This window comes from Erigeron canadensis, chromosome 6 (genome assembly GCF_010389155.1).
Source record: "Erigeron canadensis isolate Cc75 chromosome 6, C_canadensis_v1, whole genome shotgun sequence".
NCBI lineage: Eukaryota > Viridiplantae > Streptophyta > Magnoliopsida > Asterales > Asteraceae > Erigeron > Erigeron canadensis.
In genome coordinates this window covers 30,702,918-30,720,676 of record NC_057766.1, presented here as the reverse complement: position 1 = coordinate 30,720,676, position 17,759 = coordinate 30,702,918, and the positions used below count along the sequence as shown (strand labels likewise).

Genomic DNA, 17,759 nt, shown 5'->3' with positions numbered 1-17,759 from the left:
CAATATTGTTGGTAATTTTCTCATTAGATCAAATCTTCTTATTTAAGTTTGCTTTTTGATCGATTTCTATATATGATGGATATTGAATATATATTTGGATTTATGAATAACCGACAGTCACGATTGCTTGTAAAATCACAATGCATGGATTTTAACATGTATTTCATTAAAATGATAGATATTAAGAATGTAATCTTGTATTAATTAAGGTCACATTGTGTTTAGTTCGATCAATGTTTGTGATATATACATACAATCTATTTAATTATAAGCTTAGATTTATTAATTTCAGCTGACTCGTGATTTTTCTTTGCTATCGTGATAATCAGATTCACTTAATATGCTTTATATAGATTTTGATAAGGTTTTTGGTTAATATACTTGCAGAAATATAATTAAATTGAAGTGAATTAAAGGTGGCTCGGTTTGGTTCTTGTTGGCCTTGAGACCACATTAATCATGTTTAGGCAGTCACCACGTAACAACGGGCGTAACAAAGGGGTGAAAGTAAAGTATGTTGTGCAGATATCTTTGTTGCTTGGTGTGAGCATATGGCTGCTTTACCAAGTCCATCATTCTGATGACAAGAAAGTATCGGTCACAACGAATAATGTCAGCAAGCTAAGGGATGTTACTCTAGGGAGGAAAGGTCTTCGTCCCAAAGTGAAGGAAACAGACAACGTAAATGATGGGAAGGAAACCGAAGAACGTGAGTCAGATGAAAAAGAAGATGAAGAGATTGGTCATCATATGGAAAGTGAAGAGAGTGAGGATAGGGAACACGAGGAAGTTGGGGAGAACGAGCGTGTAGATGATCATGATGAGAGCGAAGAAAATGACGATGGTGATGTAAAGAAGAAAAAAAGGGGGAATGAACGGTTTAAGAATGAAAAAATTCAAATTGAACGTGAAGGTAAGAATAGGGAGGATCGTGGCAGTAAGAAAGAGGCGACAAAAGAAGAAAAGGCAGGCGAAAAGAGTGGAGAACAAGAACAAGGAAATAAGGAGAATAAAAAAGAAAACAGGAAATTTAATGTAAGCAAAGAGGGCAAAAAGAAAGATGAGGGTGGAAAGAAGGAGATGAAAGTGCACAAAATTGATAAGAAAGAGCATAAACAAAGTGATGGTGCTGAAGAGAACAAAGGAAAGGTGAACAAAGACAAGAGCAACGAGCAAAACAAAGTTGCGGTTACACAGAAAACTGAGGCAGTGAGTCCCCATCAGAAAGAGGTAGAAATCTCAAGTTCATCAGAGGATCATGATCAGAGTGTAAGAGACGAAATTGAGAATGTAGAGAAAGAAAAGGAAAGTGTGGAAGACAATACAATCCCAGATTCATATTCGGCACCATCCTTTGAATCTGAGACGACAAGCTCAGTAAAGGATGATAGTGATATAGAAGGACAGGACAAGGAGCAAATCTCGAATGATGATGTGTCGGTACTAGAAGAAGAGAAGGATGCTCTTACAGACCTAGGAACATTGCCTGAGGGTGAAACAGGAGGAAGCATAAGCCATGATGATGCAGCTACAGAGTAGACTCATATCGTTTGTAGTACTTTTTTCCTGCCCATTTTCATTCTTTGGTGTTCTTTCACTTTTAATGGAGTGAATTGTTGTGTATCATTTGAGGTTTTTTTCTTCTTTTTAATTGCAACCAGTTGTTTTTAACTCACATATAAGCAACCTTATGTAATTAGAGTATCTTATAAGTTATAACCATTTCTAAAATACTTATCTAGCCACCTCCAAAAAAATTAAATCTCCTCTTTGTAAATAGATTCAATATATTACCTATTAGTTTCAACTTAAGAAAATCTTAATATTGCCTTAATTTTACTTAAGTAAAATTATTTGCCAGAAAGAAGAGTATTGAGATGCAATTAGAATTACAAGTACCAAAATTATTGTGTTAACGCATTAAGTTCTAGAAGAAAAGGCTGATGATAGTTTTTACAGCAACATTTTAGAGCTGTTTAATAATTCTTTGTTCTTTTATACTCGAGACATTTTTAGAAATTTTGCAAGAACATTGGTCAGTTCATAATGAAAAACCTAAGGATGACGACTTGATAATGACTTGTATACGAACAAGTTATCAGTGATGAATCAATTGGTATTCACAAGCTCTTATTTGCCCGTCAGAGGCAAAGAAACAAGAAACAATCCCTTGCAAAGTAAAATACAAGTACCACCTTAACGAGATCCAGACAGCAAAATAACAAATTTAAACTAAATGAAACGGAAACACGCAAATCGTTATTCTGAATGACGTCCAAATTGTCAAATGGGACTTTAGTGGTGTTCCTTGACTTCAAAAAGGCCATCAGGTCCTGAGAAAGTAACATCAAAGATCAATGAAGTCAAAATTAATGAATGCTAAGAAATACTTTGAACATTATGTTATCAAAATATGCATCATAATGTATGAAAAGTTAGATTGGTCGACAAGTGAAAAATAGTATCCATGCAACAAAAGTAAGAAAAAATGTGCCTATATCACCATCTTTCCAAATAAGACAACACAAACTACGCAAACAATTATGCTCTATTCATATTAGGAAAGGTTAAATTTATTTCTAATGAGTCAAAATTAATGAATGCTAAGAAATACTTTGAACATTTTGTTTATCAAAATATGCATCATAATGTAAGAAAAGTTAGATTGGTCGACAAGTGAAAAATAGTATCCATGCAACAAAAGTAAAGAAAAAATGTGCCTATATCACCATCTTTCCAAAGCAGACAACACAAACTACGCAAACAATTATGCTCTATTCATATTAGGTAAAGGCTAATTTTATTTCTAATGGATCCAATAGGTTGGCTACAAAGAACGGGTCAAATGGGTTGCAGATTGCCTATTTTTTCTTCATGGAGCACTACAGCCTCCTAAACTGTCGTATTCAAAGATTTGGATTGCTAATGTGACAATATTCTTTTAGCAATCATAATTAACACATTGACTATTTACAGAACATGGTTATAGTGTGTTGACGGCATGTCTACCCAACCAGACCCAGGCCATTTCAACACATTACCCAGCGGACCTACCCATCTTGCCACCTCCAACTTCATCATAAGCCAATGACCCTGTACAAGTTAACTATTATATGTACAACAAAATATGTTACCACCATTAATTAGTAGATAGCAAATAGTAATGTTCTCTAGGTAAATCGGTTTTTTTTACATTGCCTTAGACAACGTTTGACAACAAAGTACCACACAGCAGTGTGTAACTTGTATGACAGTTTGATATAACAAAGGAAATACTTGCCCAGAACTTCTTAACAAAACTTGGTACTCATTATATACAGCCTCGTAGATTATCTATGTTTAAAAAGTAATCTAATTATTAAGAATATTGCTTCAAGAGTACAGCTAAAACTGAAGTACGCTTTCATCACTTTCAGAAAATATTTGGAAAATCACATGTTTATAATCCTCACGGCAATCACTTTGTTAGGTGAACTGACTGTTAATCAGTACTAAACCTATTTATAAACATTTTTAAACACTCTTAATTGCAAGCAAAGGTGTTTTAACAACCATGTCATGTGGACTGGAAAAGTAATAGACACTGAAGTTTTTTAATGAACATGTAACACAAAAGCTACATGCCTACATCTTTACTTTTCATCACAAGTTTGCATCCTTAACCTGAGTTACGTAATTACAACTTGTGTTTTAGTGTTTTACTATTTAGACCTGCAGTTAGATGCTCAAAGGGATGTCTAAGATAAATTAATTTGGAATAAAGAAGCTATCTATTCCTATGTTAATAGCATAATTTTGATAAATGGTTAGGTTTGTACGTCTTATGATCAATATCATTGTCCACTTCACGACCATGAGAAAGGTATTGTCTACCCCCTAAATAAATAATTCTATCACAGTTTTATAAATCATGCTTATAAGCAACCCAAAAAGTTTTCATTACCTAAGTATACATAACCGAATCACCATTATACTCAGCTATCTCCTATTTGTTCTGTAGCACCATGGACAATCAAAAGGGTAACAACAGGTTCTAATATTCTAAATTTTGAACTCAGGTTGGACCAACATCTATCTTAACCTTTTCTAGCAAGAGCCACACCAGCTAAGAGCTCTAAATCTAATGTTGGCAGATTAGGCCGTTGCTTTGTCTGATTTTAAAAATTCAATCATACATAACAATAACCTTTCACGTTTTGAATACATTGAAACGACATTGATGATTTGGGACAAAACCATCGATCTCGAATTGCATAGGTAGTCAAAAAAGCTTACCCCATGGAAACTCCTTGTTACGAATGTGCAAGTATGGATACGCCTGCACAAAATAGACGATAACATAAACATACATAGCGCTATATTGCAATAAAAACACGTATCACATAGCGATTTGCAGCTAATTTGACGATATTCTATATGTAAACAAATTTGTACTTATACATATACATAGATAAAACGTAATGATAAGATTATACGACAAATAAGATAAGGAGGCTTACAGGGGGTTCATCGAAATGAGGATGACCCTTGGAAAGGTTAACAAAAGCAAGAACCGAGCATGCGACGATTCCGACATATGTTATTTTCTCCCATTTAGATGCCTCACCTATTTAACATATATAATAAAATTAAAAAAATTATCAATTTATTAATGTTAAGGTAGCTGGTTACCTCGTATAAAACACACACACACAAACACAAACACAGATATCATATATACAATTCATTTCGTAGATATATCTGTATATCTGTATATATATAGATAATATATTGAAATGAAATAATGAAAGTCCTAAATGTATTAATAAATCTTATATTATTATTATATATTAGGTCTCATACAAATAATAAAATAAAATGAATCTGGAATAATATGATAAAAGAAATATTAAATAAGAAAAAGGAAGGGATGGATAGATAGATCATACGAGCTTCTTCTTCAACGGATGCACCGGAGGAGAATGATCTCGTGGGATTCACGCGCGGCCCACCGCGGAGAGCTCTTCCAATACTGGATCTCACAATCGCCGACGCCATCTCTTTCTCTTGGTTTTTTTTTTTTTTTTCTCAACTGATTTTTCTTCCGATGAGAGGATATCTGTTCACTACTACTAGTACTTTACGTGGCCCTTTAAAGGCCCAATAACGAACCACTAACTAAGGCCCGTGCTATATAACAGAAAACATTCAATAATCGGCTATTTATTTATAACTACTATTTTTAGTTTTATAAGAAAGAAAAAAACTAAATTTACAAAATCTTATTCTAGTATTTACAAATAAACTAAAACAGGATAATCCATGATAGACATGTGACTTTTTAATTTATTTATTTTATTAAATTAGTTTTTTTATTTATATATAAATTCAATTTTCTTATTAGACTTAGACATAAACTCTAACTCTTAACCTATTAATAAAAAAATATATTATAAACTTATTTGATTGATCATTTCTCATTAATAAATTGTCTCTTTTTCTTTCTCAATTCTTCAAGTCCTATTACTTATATTACTGGTCAAAGTTGTGATAGAAAAACTTTGACAGTCAAACGTGGATAATTAAATTGGGACGGAGGGAGTATAATACACGAAAATTGTCTAGGCGTGGTTAGTAAAAATATGTGGGTACAAATTAACGCATAGGATAAATCGAACGAGAAAGTGAGATCATATTCGATAGCTGCTTATGCCATATTGCCATGGGTCATGGGTGAAGATAAAAACTTATTTTATTTGATTTGTGAAAGTGTTATCTGATGGAACTTTAGTCTACTCCATCTATTTACCCACTCGAAAATCCATTTCACACTGCCAACTTCTTATATGGGTTAGAATCTAGATGCTAATTTCTTTCAAATCCACCACATTATTTCAACACATATTCTTGTTATTTAAAATTCTTTCAAAATATGTCTAATACTCTAATCCAATCTATTTGTTAAACAATGATCATGTTTAAAGAGTTTTGACCATTAATAACAAATCTTCTCTAGTAAGCATAACATGATAAAATACATACGAACTAAAAACACCAGGACTTTTAATACCATATTCTTAGCGTTCTCCTTTAATTCTCTTAATGTTATAAAAACTACTACTCTATCAATGTATTTATATTTCTGTGATACAATGTTTTTGATTTTTACTGTCATCGAGCCATTTTATGCGATTGTGAATTAATTGAAATCAAGAAATTTATAGTATGTAATAGTTAAAACTTGAGTTGGTGAATGTAAAGTGCACACTCATTTGAGCTAACAGGAGTCATGGAGGTTGCGACGCCATCTTTATTTCCTTCCAAAACCAAAGGATGTCAATTATCTTTATGTCAATTAGTTCATAATGAAATTGTTATCTTCACTGCTGATTATGATATTTGTACCAATAAATATACGAGAATTGTATACTTCAATTTTATCCCGAACGTATAGAGATGAATAGAGACAAATAAATATTTTATTCATATCATATCAATTGATTATAAAGAATGTCATTTTGCTAATCCAAAGCAAAAATACTAGTGAAAGTATTCTCATGAAAAAAACAACAAGAATTGACTACACATAAATGCACTTTTAACAAATATACACGGCTACACCACTATTGAAATAGAAGTATTTTTAATTGCATGTATTTCCAACACCGGCCTTAAACTTGCACTATCACATTGACTATCATCAACACAACTGTAACTCATGTGTTGAAAGTCAAACAACCAATCCCCACCATTTTCAATCTCCACCGTCCGATCTTCAACCTTTTCAATTTCAGTCAAACAACCAAGCAACTCCACCACATCTACCTTACTCCATCCACCACTCAATAACCTCATTGATAATTCCCTCACACGCCACCTAAATCCACCGTCATCGGGAAATGACGTCATCATCACCATATCCTGATCTCCACCGTCCATTTCCATCATCATTTCACCCACATCGTCTTCATCCCACCCCCCATTTCTTAACTTCAATCTTACATCCTCTAAACACCTCCCCAACTCAATCTCACCATCACACCACCACCGTACACGGCGGAGCTCCATCAAATCCGACCAAAACTCCACCTTTCTCGCCTCCGTTGCCGCCCAAACCGGAGAGCTCAAAAAGTCACCCAATTTTGTCCCCTTCACCTTCTTCACCACCCCATTATTATTACTACTTTCATTCTTTTCAAAAACAGGAAAACAAAATAATTCGTTTTCCTGTTTCAAATTACCCGAAAAAATCAAGTCTTTTAACTCAGATGTATCCGATAAATTTTCAATCTTTTCAAAAAACCCAATAACATCATAACTACACAATTTCACATCAACCCCATTTACATAAAATACCGGGTTTCCCGCCAAAACAGGGGAACAAGAAACGTAGCAATTCCGGTAAACCGGAACAAGAACCGGAATCTTTTTCAAATACCCTTTTGCCAATTCAACAGCCTTATCATTATCAACTGGCCGGAGACCCCACCGGCGGTACCAGAATTTTTTCCGGTGGATTTCTTTACATAATCCCAAAATAGGCAAATTGATTAAAATATCAAGCTGTTGAAGGGAAGATGATCGCCAATTCGGAAAGCCTTGGCCGATCGGAAGGCCTTCCCGGAGAATAGAACGGAGGTCCGGTGGGAATGTGAAGCTGAAAGTGGATTCAATGGTGGTTAGTTCGGTTTCCGTTAGGCCGGCGGCGATGGGGATGGTGGAATGGTGGTGGAGATGGGAGATTAGAGTTTTGGAATACGCGGCGAATGAGAAACAAACTTTGGGTTTTTGACGGTGGTTGATGGCGGTGGTTCCGGCGGCCATGGGTTTTATTGGAGATGACGGTGGCGCATTTGATGGGATATCAAGAAGTCTTTTGAGTGAAAGAGATTTTTTGAAATATATATAGATATAGAGATAGATACAGATACAGAGAAAGTGTACGTAAAGGTAGTAATGAAGTCGCATGAAAATTGGAAAAATATGTAACCATCACGTCCTTATATAATGCAAAATCTTTGAAAAATTCAGATACATACAAATGCATTTTATTTTTATTTTTATATTTATAAATACGTTTTTGTTGTACCATTATGATGGAAATGATTAAATATCCTAACTTACGGTGCTAAAAATCCTTCTAATATATATATATATGGGTGGGTTATTTTGAGAACCATAAAAAAAAAGAACGCGAAAACCAATCTTGGTCATTGATTTTGATCTTGATGATATTTAATTTTCTCTCTCCTCATTTTCACCCAATCCATTCAAATGGTTTTATCTCACAAACAGTATATCGTTAAACGAAAAAAAAAGCATTGGTAGTCTTAAAATTTCGTGCTCTTTCATTAGAGATGCGACTTGATATACTTTTGACAAACTTTTAAATTTCGATTTTTTTTTAATTTTTTTTTTAGCGATAATCCTACACATGTGCAGGTAAAAAAAAAATTCGAAAAAAAAAAAAAATTTCGAAATTTAAAAATTTGTCAAAAGTATATCAAGTCGCATCTCTAATGAAAGAGGACGAAATTTTAAGACTACCCATGGTTTTTTTTCGTCTAATGATGCACGGTTTGTGAGATAAAACGTTTTGAAAAATTTTGATGAAAGTGATGAGAGAGAAAAAAGGAGATGAGATGTGGGCCCAGATTAGTTCTCGCGTTCTTTTTTTTTATGGTTCTCAAAATAACTTTCCTCTATATATATATATATATATATATATACGGGGACAATCAAATAAAAACAGTTTTAAAATAAGAATGGTGATAACACCTTAAAAACATCATTTTGATGCATTAAAAGTCTATAAAACTAACATAGTGCATAACTAATTATCATTATTTAAGTGTTTAACAACACATTGATTCATCAAAATCGAAAAAATTACGTTTTTTGTTGAATGCATCATTTTGATGATTATGCATCCAAGATGGATGCACAAAACAAAAAACATGATTATTTCGATTTTGACGGATGAATGTGTTGTTAAACACTTAAATAAAGATAATTAGTTCTGCACTATGTTAGTTTTATGAACTTTTAATGCATCAAAATGATGTTTTTAAGGTGTTCTCACCATTCTTATTTTAAAATTGTTCTTATTTGATTGTCTCCTTATTTATATATATATATATATATATATATATATTCTATTAATAATTACATGGTTTTGAATATTGGAAGATTCATAAATCGTTTATAATTGTTTTTTTTTTTTTTTTGAACTATGAAAGTATGAAACTATAATATGTTGTGAATTAGAACAAGTTATATTAAACAAAGCCGATTAATTATTTAGTAGTATCTTATAAATGAAGATTTTCTAATTAAGAGATTAAGTTGACAAGTTCTTCAAACAATGATAATTTCTTATGGGTCCTGCTACGTCCTGTTATAGGAAAATGTCATTTGTTAGTAAATACTCATTATATAGAGCTTATGATTAGACTAAAAGGGGTAGCCTATTCTCTATCAAAATTATCAGCCAGAACGCCCAAGTTCGGTCCCGGGGGACGTTCCGGCTTCTTAAAACGCGTGACCCTCTCCTTTCCTAACGCGTCCAATTTGAATGTTTGGCTTAATTTGTTTTTTCCTGAATTTCGAATGTTCACATTTTTTTATTAATCCTTAAATTTATATTATATATAAAAAACGGTAGATTGATAGGAACCGTCTGATCCCATGTGCCTTATTGGCACCCACATAACCCCCGTGTTAGGATAGCGTCGGGTTAATAACCAAACACGATTTTCCACAGCCATGCGTTTGGCAGGATTCGAACCTGTGCCCCAAGGGGAGGCAGGCCACGCAAATGGCAACACGGTGGCCATTGGGTTTATACTCTATATATACACATACATTACCATTTCACAAATCATTCCTCATTTTATCTCCTCTTTTTCTTATTTTCTTCATTATTCTCTCAATTTTTATACTTTCAAACAACAAATGGCTAGACCTTGGACTGAAGGTGAGACTACGAATTTAGCGAGAGCTTGACTTGCGATAACAGAAGATCCAACAACAAAGAACATTTTGGAGCCGTGTAAGGGAAGTCTTTATTAATCTAGAAAATCATCGAGGCGAGCAAAGGAGACTTGAGAGTTTGCAAGGAAAATGGCGGAAGATGCGTAGCTCAATTCACACGTTCGAGCACATCTATGCTCGTTTGAACAAAGGAGAAAACGAGATGGTTCTCGTTGCTGCTTTAACTGAGCATCGTATCACACATCCTGATTTTATCTACATCACGGAGTGGGGATTGCTACGAACAAGTCCAAGATTTATGATGTCATTTTATCGAAGATGTTTTAGTTTTTTTAATCTATGTTATAGATATCTATCTATGTTATTCGGTTTTTATGTATGTTTTATTATATGTTTTACTTATTTTATGTATGTTTTTGTCTTATTATTATAAATGTTTTACTCATTTTACTTCATTTATCTATGACCATTTCATATTATATTCAATATATCACACAAATTAAACACATCACATAAAACATAACATTTATTTTGAAAACATTACATTTATTTTAAACACATCACATGAAATTAAAACATTACATAATAATTAACATTAAATAAAAATTAAACACTAACACGAGTTAACCACTTAACGCCAACCATAAAGGGAATCGGTTGATGAAATATCACTGTCACCGTCATTACGGCGCTAGTAATCATAGTGATAATCTTCCTCTTCCGATTGAATATCGTTGACGTATTCTTCACCAGGGTCGGTCTCGTATCCTTCAGGTCTCCACTCCTCTTAATTGCATGGTGTTGTCTGGTGGGTCTCTTTCCGATGGATTGTTAACGCTACTGTTAACGAATCTAGTCCTTTTTCGGACGGAATGTTAACAGATTTTGATGAACTGTTATCAGTGTGGTCCTTTTTCTGATATATTCAATCTTAGACAGCCATATGTACTAATACGGAGAGTAAGTAGATCCTTCGTCTTTTCAGGTCAGTGTGCGGGTTTATGTTGAATTGGTAGGTATGTGGTAATGTGGATAGACTCATTCTTTCTTGCGGAGAATAATTAGATCCTTCGTCTTTTCAGGTCAGTGTGCGGGTTTATGTTGAATTGGTAGGTATGTCGTAATGTGGATAGACTCATTCTTTCTTGTTTTTTTGAAAAAGCATCGGCTATCTATTACTCAAGTAAAGACAAATTCATAAATGTCACTAGATAGTCTGTTCTATCTTGAGAAATATAAAAATGAAAAGAAAAGCATTCAATAGCCAAACATTGTTCATATAATAGTATCTACAAGACTACATACAAGGTTTGATTAAAATTTTAGAGTTGAATCGTTTGTGATTGATTGTGAATCGTTATACGTAAGATATTAAAGTATCCGCGCATTGCAACAGTAATAAAGGTGGAGGCAACGGCGATGACGGTGGTGGTAGTGGCGGTGATGGATGGTGGTGGCACGCGAGGGTAGCGACGGTCATGATGACAGTGGCAATTGGTGGCCGTGGCGGCGATTTGTGGTTGGTGGCAGCGGCTCAAATATCTGGAGTTTTTGTTTGTATGTTATAGGGATGATCCGATCCGCCTTTGAAGATAGGGGCATCAAAATACACAATAGGGGACTCTTGAACTGAAAACCAGTCTAATGATGAATTAAAGTAAAGACCCAGTAGTAGAAGTTATTGATGTAATGTGGTTATGTTGTATGTACATCATGCATTGGAATGTTTATATTGTTAAAACTTAAAAGAAAAATTTGTACGGATGGGTATTTTTTTTAGTCTTGTGGTGTTTCTAGTGTTTGTGACAAAAAGTTTTGTAAAAATAAGAAGTCTGGTGTTTCAAACGCCGGACTTGTATATTTATAGGTAAGAGTGGCGTTCCAAACGCCGGGCTTCATAAAACGTAAGTGAAAACTAAGTTAGCCAAAAGTGAAAAGTATTGTCACGTATTACAAGTCCAGCGTTTAGAACGCTACTCTTGACATAAAAATGGAAGTCCGGCGTTTGAAACGTCTAGGTTCCTAGTTTAACAAACTTTTCAACTAAAAACACCATAGAACCTCAAAAAGTTCCTATCCATACAAATTTTTCAAATTAAAACCAATATTGAAATTTTAAGTTTAATGTTGAAAATCAAAATTACTTTATAATATAATAGATATAGATAATTTATTTGACTATTTTTATGTATATATATGTATGTGTACAGTTTGAAGTACAAGTTTTAGAATTTTGCATGGTCATAAAATTCATCAATATAATTAAGGTTTTAGTCTTATAAACAAAAATAAAAATAAAACATGTAGTTTAAACAATGGCAAGGATGTTAAATTATTTAAGGGAACAAACTAGATATACATCTCATATGATTCCATGAAACATGCCCGGAAATTGTGTTGAAGTTGGTACTATACCCAATTGTTTTTCCTTTTCTTCATGCCGGCGTCCCATTCAATCAACTATTTCATTTTTATTATCTACGGAAAAATTCGATGTCCTATTTCATTTTTATTATCTACGGAAAAATTCGATGTCCACAAAAGCATCATCTTGGGTGAACATTGATCGAATCTATGTATATAAGTTTAGTTTAAATATATATCTACATACCTAGGTTCACTAAATGTTGCGGTCAAAGGTTTTGGCCACGAATTTAACCACAACAAATAGTCGTCGCTATATGAGCGAATTCTATAGTCTTTTGGTCACAAAATTAGCCACGACAAATAATAGATCCATGCTCGTAAAAGATAATTGGAAAATGAAAATAAAACAGATGACTAGCGATGTCTCATACCTGGTACTAGCAGCTTTATCGGGGAATTTCTCATCACGGCTCACACTTTTTTAATGATATTTTTTATAATCAGAAAATATTTAGCAACAACTTTTGCCACAACATTACCGTGGCTAAATATTTTTCGTTTTTGTAAAAAGATATATTCAAAATATATTTGGTCACGACTTTTATCATGGCAACCTATTTTTCGTTTTAAAAAAAAATTAATTCGAAAAATATTTGGTTACAATTTTTGCGACAACAATTTTTTTACTAACACAACTAAAAAGGTGTTACTAACTATCTCGATATATAAAGGCAGAAAACCTAAAAACGCATTTCAAGTGATCCTTAATCTATACTCCTATATAAAAGATGAATCCCTTTCCTAAATCTTAAATTACAATTTTAAACTATATAAAATATCCCTTTTTTTTTAATTTTTTTTAAAAACAATCTCACATAAATATACCTATAATATTCATAATAAAATAATTTATAACATAAACCAATTAATCATTAAAATAACTACACTGCCTCCTTTAACATCATTTACTCTTACATTTACCACCATTGCCGCCCCAACCACCCGCCATCGCCACTACCTGTCGCCACCACCGCTGCCACCCATCGCACCGCCGCCACCATCACCACCCCGCGCCGCTACCACCATCGTCATCACATCGCGTACGCATATAACTCGTATTTAGAAAAGCTTTTAGACGAATTCAGCTTTAATTAAGCAATGATATATATGTGATTACGTTGTTAAGCTTAAAAACATAGTGTTAACACATGAGTATCACTCATTTGCTCTCATAGTCATAATTTATATGCCTAACACCAAATTATTGACATATTTATAAAGTTTATCTATTTGTTAATTTTTTGAAAGGATATTAGGGGAAATTTTGATTTTTTTTCCTCTTTACATCTTTCTTTCAAGAAGTCATGTAAAAGGTATACATGGAATGCCACAGTACATCATTTTTTACAAATAATCAAAGAATAAAAAAGTTAACGTGTTGATTACCCATTAATCTGTTTGAATAACTTGATCAGGTATCCTTTTATAGTTTTATTCATGTGAAATTGGACTTACCTTTTCTATTGCGAAAAAATGAATTAAGTCGCCCCCTTTTGACAATTCGTTCTTTTTATAATGCGTGATTACCCGCACTTATTTGAAGTTATCAAATTGCTATTGACAATTAATTAAAAGGAATTTTATAGTCGATCGGATTACGGATTTCTATGATATTGGCTAGTTGCATGAATGGTGAAAGCATTTCCGATTATCAAACATTAAAAAAAGTTGTCACGTCAATATTTAATTATTTAGTTAAATTTTCAGTTTTATTTTAAATAGAAACAAATTACATTTAGTTGGCAAATAGTAAAAGTAAGCTATGACAATAAACCAACCAATAAAAAAAAAATTAGAAAAAAATACACTATAGGAAAAGACATATATAATAACGGACAAAGTACTCGCGCATTGCAGCGGTGGGATGGTGAGGTGATAAGTCATAGAGTATGATAGGTCATAGACCATAAGAGGTGATAGGTCATAAAGTGTGATAGCTAAATGCCTTAGCCGTCCGGGCTCTACCCTCGGATTTAAAAATTCGTTGAAAGTATATCGAATGATATCTCTAATGAAAAAGCATGAAATTTTAAGAATATTCATAAAATTTTTATAATTTATCGATGTACGGTTTTTGAGATAAAAGATTTTAAATGAATTTGAGGATTAAAATGATTTATAGAAGAGAGAGAAAAATAAGTGGTTGAGATTTGAGGAGAGAGAAAAAAATGAGTGGTAAAAATTTTTATTAAGGATATTATGAATAAGTGATTGAGATATTTTAGGATTTTCAGTTGCTTAAAGTTGAAAAAATGAAATGAATAAATATTTTATATTGAGATAGAGATAAGGATTATAGAGATAAAGTTAGTAGAAAAAAAGAGGTAATGTAAAGGGGAAGAGGTCGTCATTGACTCATTGACATAAATTATCAACGTGTTGTGCTATTTGAATTTTGAAATAAATTAAAATGTTCTTGTAGACTGATTATTAGCGTAAATGTGACCGTCAACATTAGTAAAGATTCATAGTGGAGGAACGAGTCGCCGAGTCGGCTGACAAAGTTGGTTAAATATTTAGGTGCAAATTTAAAATTTTCTTAAATAAAGGATTAAATATACAAAGAAAATGCTAATTACAGTCCTAAGAGCTGCATTTAACGTGTATAAAAAAGTTATACCTTTCCATATTAAAACTCATCCCTGAATTTTATGATAAATGTACAAATAATTTGTATATATATATAGCGTGATAAATAGATATGTTTTTTAAGATGCACGTGGAAGCCTACTAAGGGAACGATACCAAATATCTGCAAAAAATGAGCCATTTTGGGGTTGTATGCAATTTTAGCTCCAACTTCACCACCATATACCAAATGTTGCAATTGCATGACTACAGAAAAGTTAGTTATATATAGGCATATAGCTGAAGGAAAGGATTGATAATATTCTAATGTGTGTGAAGATGTTTGTCCAATTCTCTAGCTATTTAATTGTGCATTTTGGATAAAAAGAGAAAGAAACAAACAATACCAAATATTGGCCCGATCATCTTGACCAACAAAAATATTACTGTAGTAAGTTTTCATTTCGGTCCAAAAACTGAATTCATAAGAGAATTGAATTGAAAAAACAACAAAAGAAGTGACTAGGTCTAAGGTGAGAATGAAGAACCTTTCATTGCAGCCTCGGACAACTCGCCTTGTACCAATATGAGGACTTCATCTATGTGCACATACGTCGACACAGAGCCCTACATATCAGACATGGGCAAGTCATCCTTGGCTGCCACAAAGAACCCTTCACTTCCCCTTACACCACCCTTCCATTTCTTAAGACCACTTCAGTCTCGTTTGCTTTCTTTATCAACTCTTGCTAACTCTATATATAGCCATTGTAAATGCGCATATATTGTTAAAGTTAAAATCATATAACATTATTCCAGATGTTTGACAATAAGTAGAATATATTCTCAAAGGCCTACATACATATTAGCATGAGCCTTAAAACGAAAATTGTAGTATATATTTCGAGAATCTCAAAGGGTTAAATGGATAAGTTGTTCGATCCTCGGCGTCACAAATTGCTCTTAGAATCAAATTCTCCAAGCATTGACTTGTTTTGATGCAAAGGTTTTTTAGAATCATAATCAAATATAGTTCAATCTAGAGAAGGGGGAATATATGTATATTTTCTCTATGCCACAACCTGGAAATTGTCTGAGTCACTTAACTATGAACAATGCAATAGACATGTATTTCTCAAGAAGAATAAAGAATGTCACGATCGAGTTCTATTAAATTCAAGATCCATCGGTCTACAAGGTATAGTTAGTCACGTCAAATGGGTTGGCTGGTCGGGTTGAACTAATAAACTTGGTAATGAATATATTCTGTGATAAGATAGATGTGAATATATTTACAAGATGAAACTTGAGAGATTTTGACTAAACATTGATATAGACATGATGAACTTGATTCTCGTTCATCGGCTTCCTGTAAATAGTGATTAATTGTTTGGATACCAATAACTGCATCAAATGGAGGTAGGAGTGAGTTTATTAAATGGAGAGGAAAGCCAATGATGAAGAAAATAGTCTGTTTTTTGTAGCCAAGGATGACTTGCCACTCGCTCTTCTAGGGTCCTAGCACTCGAGCCATTGAAGGATATGATGGTTTGGGAATGGCAAGCATCCTTGCCTACTAAGGTGGGCTTATCTCTCATCATAGGCCTTCAATCCTTGGTATCAATTCAACAACTTCTTGAAATTATGTTAAGATGAAATGCTTGGCATTCTTTTTCACCATGTCCCATTCCATCCTTCAATCCACCATAATATATATGCGTATCACACCTCTTGTTAATCTATTTCAAAATCTTGATTATATGTTACTTTCTCTAATTTAGGAGTACCTCTTCATACCACGACATAGTGTAGTCATTCTTCGGGCATTTAGATTTTTTTGAAGCTTAGTTCCAAATCCTAACCAGCAAGAGACATTGAGGTCCGGCTGGAAATTGAGTCATAAAGCTAACAAAATACCATTTTATATATAGCACAATTTGAGCATTACCCACAACCTAATGATATAATATAATCTACATTTATAAAAGAATTTTGTGCTGTGAAACCATATGTACAGCAGTAAAAAAGAATACCAGTAGTAATTGACAAACAATAACTTTGTTGCCCAAATGCTATCTTTGGGCTTTTGAATTCTGTTCTGCCTTATCTATTGCATGCATCATATCATGTAAAAAGTCATAACATAACGACATTACACGAAGTTAACATCTATATATGTTTTTATTACTATTAGCTTAGATCAAAGTCATTTGGTAATCAAAAATATTAGATATTAAATCTGGAATTAGAATAGACAACAAATGAAGTGCTCATTATTAGAAAAGGGCCGTGGGATTTAAGATGCTTCGTCATATGCAATAGCTTGGTCCAGGCCCAACTTTACACCCATATGGACGTATTATCACGTATCTCATGTCACAGGCCATATGGGGAATAGGTTGTTTGACTTTGAGTTCCGATTGTGGTAAGAAAGAGCCCAACTAGGGATTCTAATGAGTCGGTTTGGGTTGGATACAAAAACGTCAAGTTGATAAGATGTACACAATAAAATGGATCAGCTCACAATCTTTAGCCCGTACTGTCACTACCTAAATCGGGCCTCGAAATCTCTCTATTTTAGGCTAACCCCATTGGTATTGATAGTGTACACGTCTTTCACAAGCCTTTTGAAAACCATCTATGTTTATTATGTTCATTCAATATAGTTTGCAATTCAATGACGTTTTCTTTATCAGTTTTGTAATGCAATTGCCTGTTTTGAATTTGTGCTTTCTTCTCATTTTAAGTAACAATTTCTATAGACGAATATCTACCTTCGCAACATGGAATAT

General features: G+C 33.3%; 3 protein-coding genes across 3 annotated transcripts; 1 reads left to right on the top strand and 2 right to left on the bottom strand.

The window, feature by feature from the left end:
• The first annotated feature begins 459 nt into the window (after window positions 1-459).
• Window positions 460-1,678, top strand: LOC122606255 (myb-like protein X). Its single transcript, XM_043779219.1, has one exon. The coding sequence runs from the start codon at window positions 460-462 to the stop codon at window positions 1,537-1,539; it is 1,080 nt and encodes a 359-aa protein (XP_043635154.1). The 3' UTR covers window positions 1,540-1,678.
• A 424-nt stretch (window positions 1,679-2,102) lies between these two features.
• On the bottom strand, window positions 2,103-5,101 carry LOC122603856 (cytochrome c oxidase subunit 6a, mitochondrial-like). The gene is made up of 4 exons (XM_043776686.1): window positions 4,929-5,101; window positions 4,500-4,606; window positions 4,276-4,318; window positions 2,103-2,333 (listed from the first exon to the last, which is right to left on the bottom strand). The coding sequence occupies exons 1-4, from the start codon at window positions 5,035-5,037 to the stop codon at window positions 2,296-2,298; spliced, it is 297 nt and encodes a 98-aa protein (XP_043632621.1). The 5' UTR covers window positions 5,038-5,101; the 3' UTR covers window positions 2,103-2,295.
• Window positions 5,102-6,541: 1,440 nt separating this feature from the next.
• On the bottom strand, window positions 6,542-7,912 carry LOC122606223. Its single transcript, XM_043779185.1, has one exon. The coding sequence runs from the start codon at window positions 7,801-7,803 to the stop codon at window positions 6,595-6,597; it is 1,209 nt and encodes a 402-aa protein (XP_043635120.1). The 5' UTR covers window positions 7,804-7,912; the 3' UTR covers window positions 6,542-6,594.
• Window positions 7,913-17,759: the final 9,847 nt, after the last annotated feature.

Coding starts and splice junctions, on each gene's coding strand:
- LOC122606255 (XM_043779219.1), top strand. CDS start 460: ATGTTTAGGCAGTCACCACGTAACAACGGGCGTAACAAAGGGGTGAAA.
- LOC122603856 (XM_043776686.1), bottom strand. CDS start 5,037: ATGGCGTCGGCGATTGTGAGATCCAGTATTGGAAGAGCTCTCCGCGGT. Junction 4,607..4,928: donor ATCCGTTGAAGAAGAAGCTC/GTATGATCTATC, acceptor TATGTTAAATAG/GTGAGGCATCTAAATGGGAG. Junction 4,319..4,499: donor CTCATTTCGATGAACCCCCT/GTAAGCCTCCTT, acceptor TATTTTGTGCAG/GCGTATCCATACTTGCACAT.
- LOC122606223 (XM_043779185.1), bottom strand. CDS start 7,803: ATGGCCGCCGGAACCACCGCCATCAACCACCGTCAAAAACCCAAAGTT.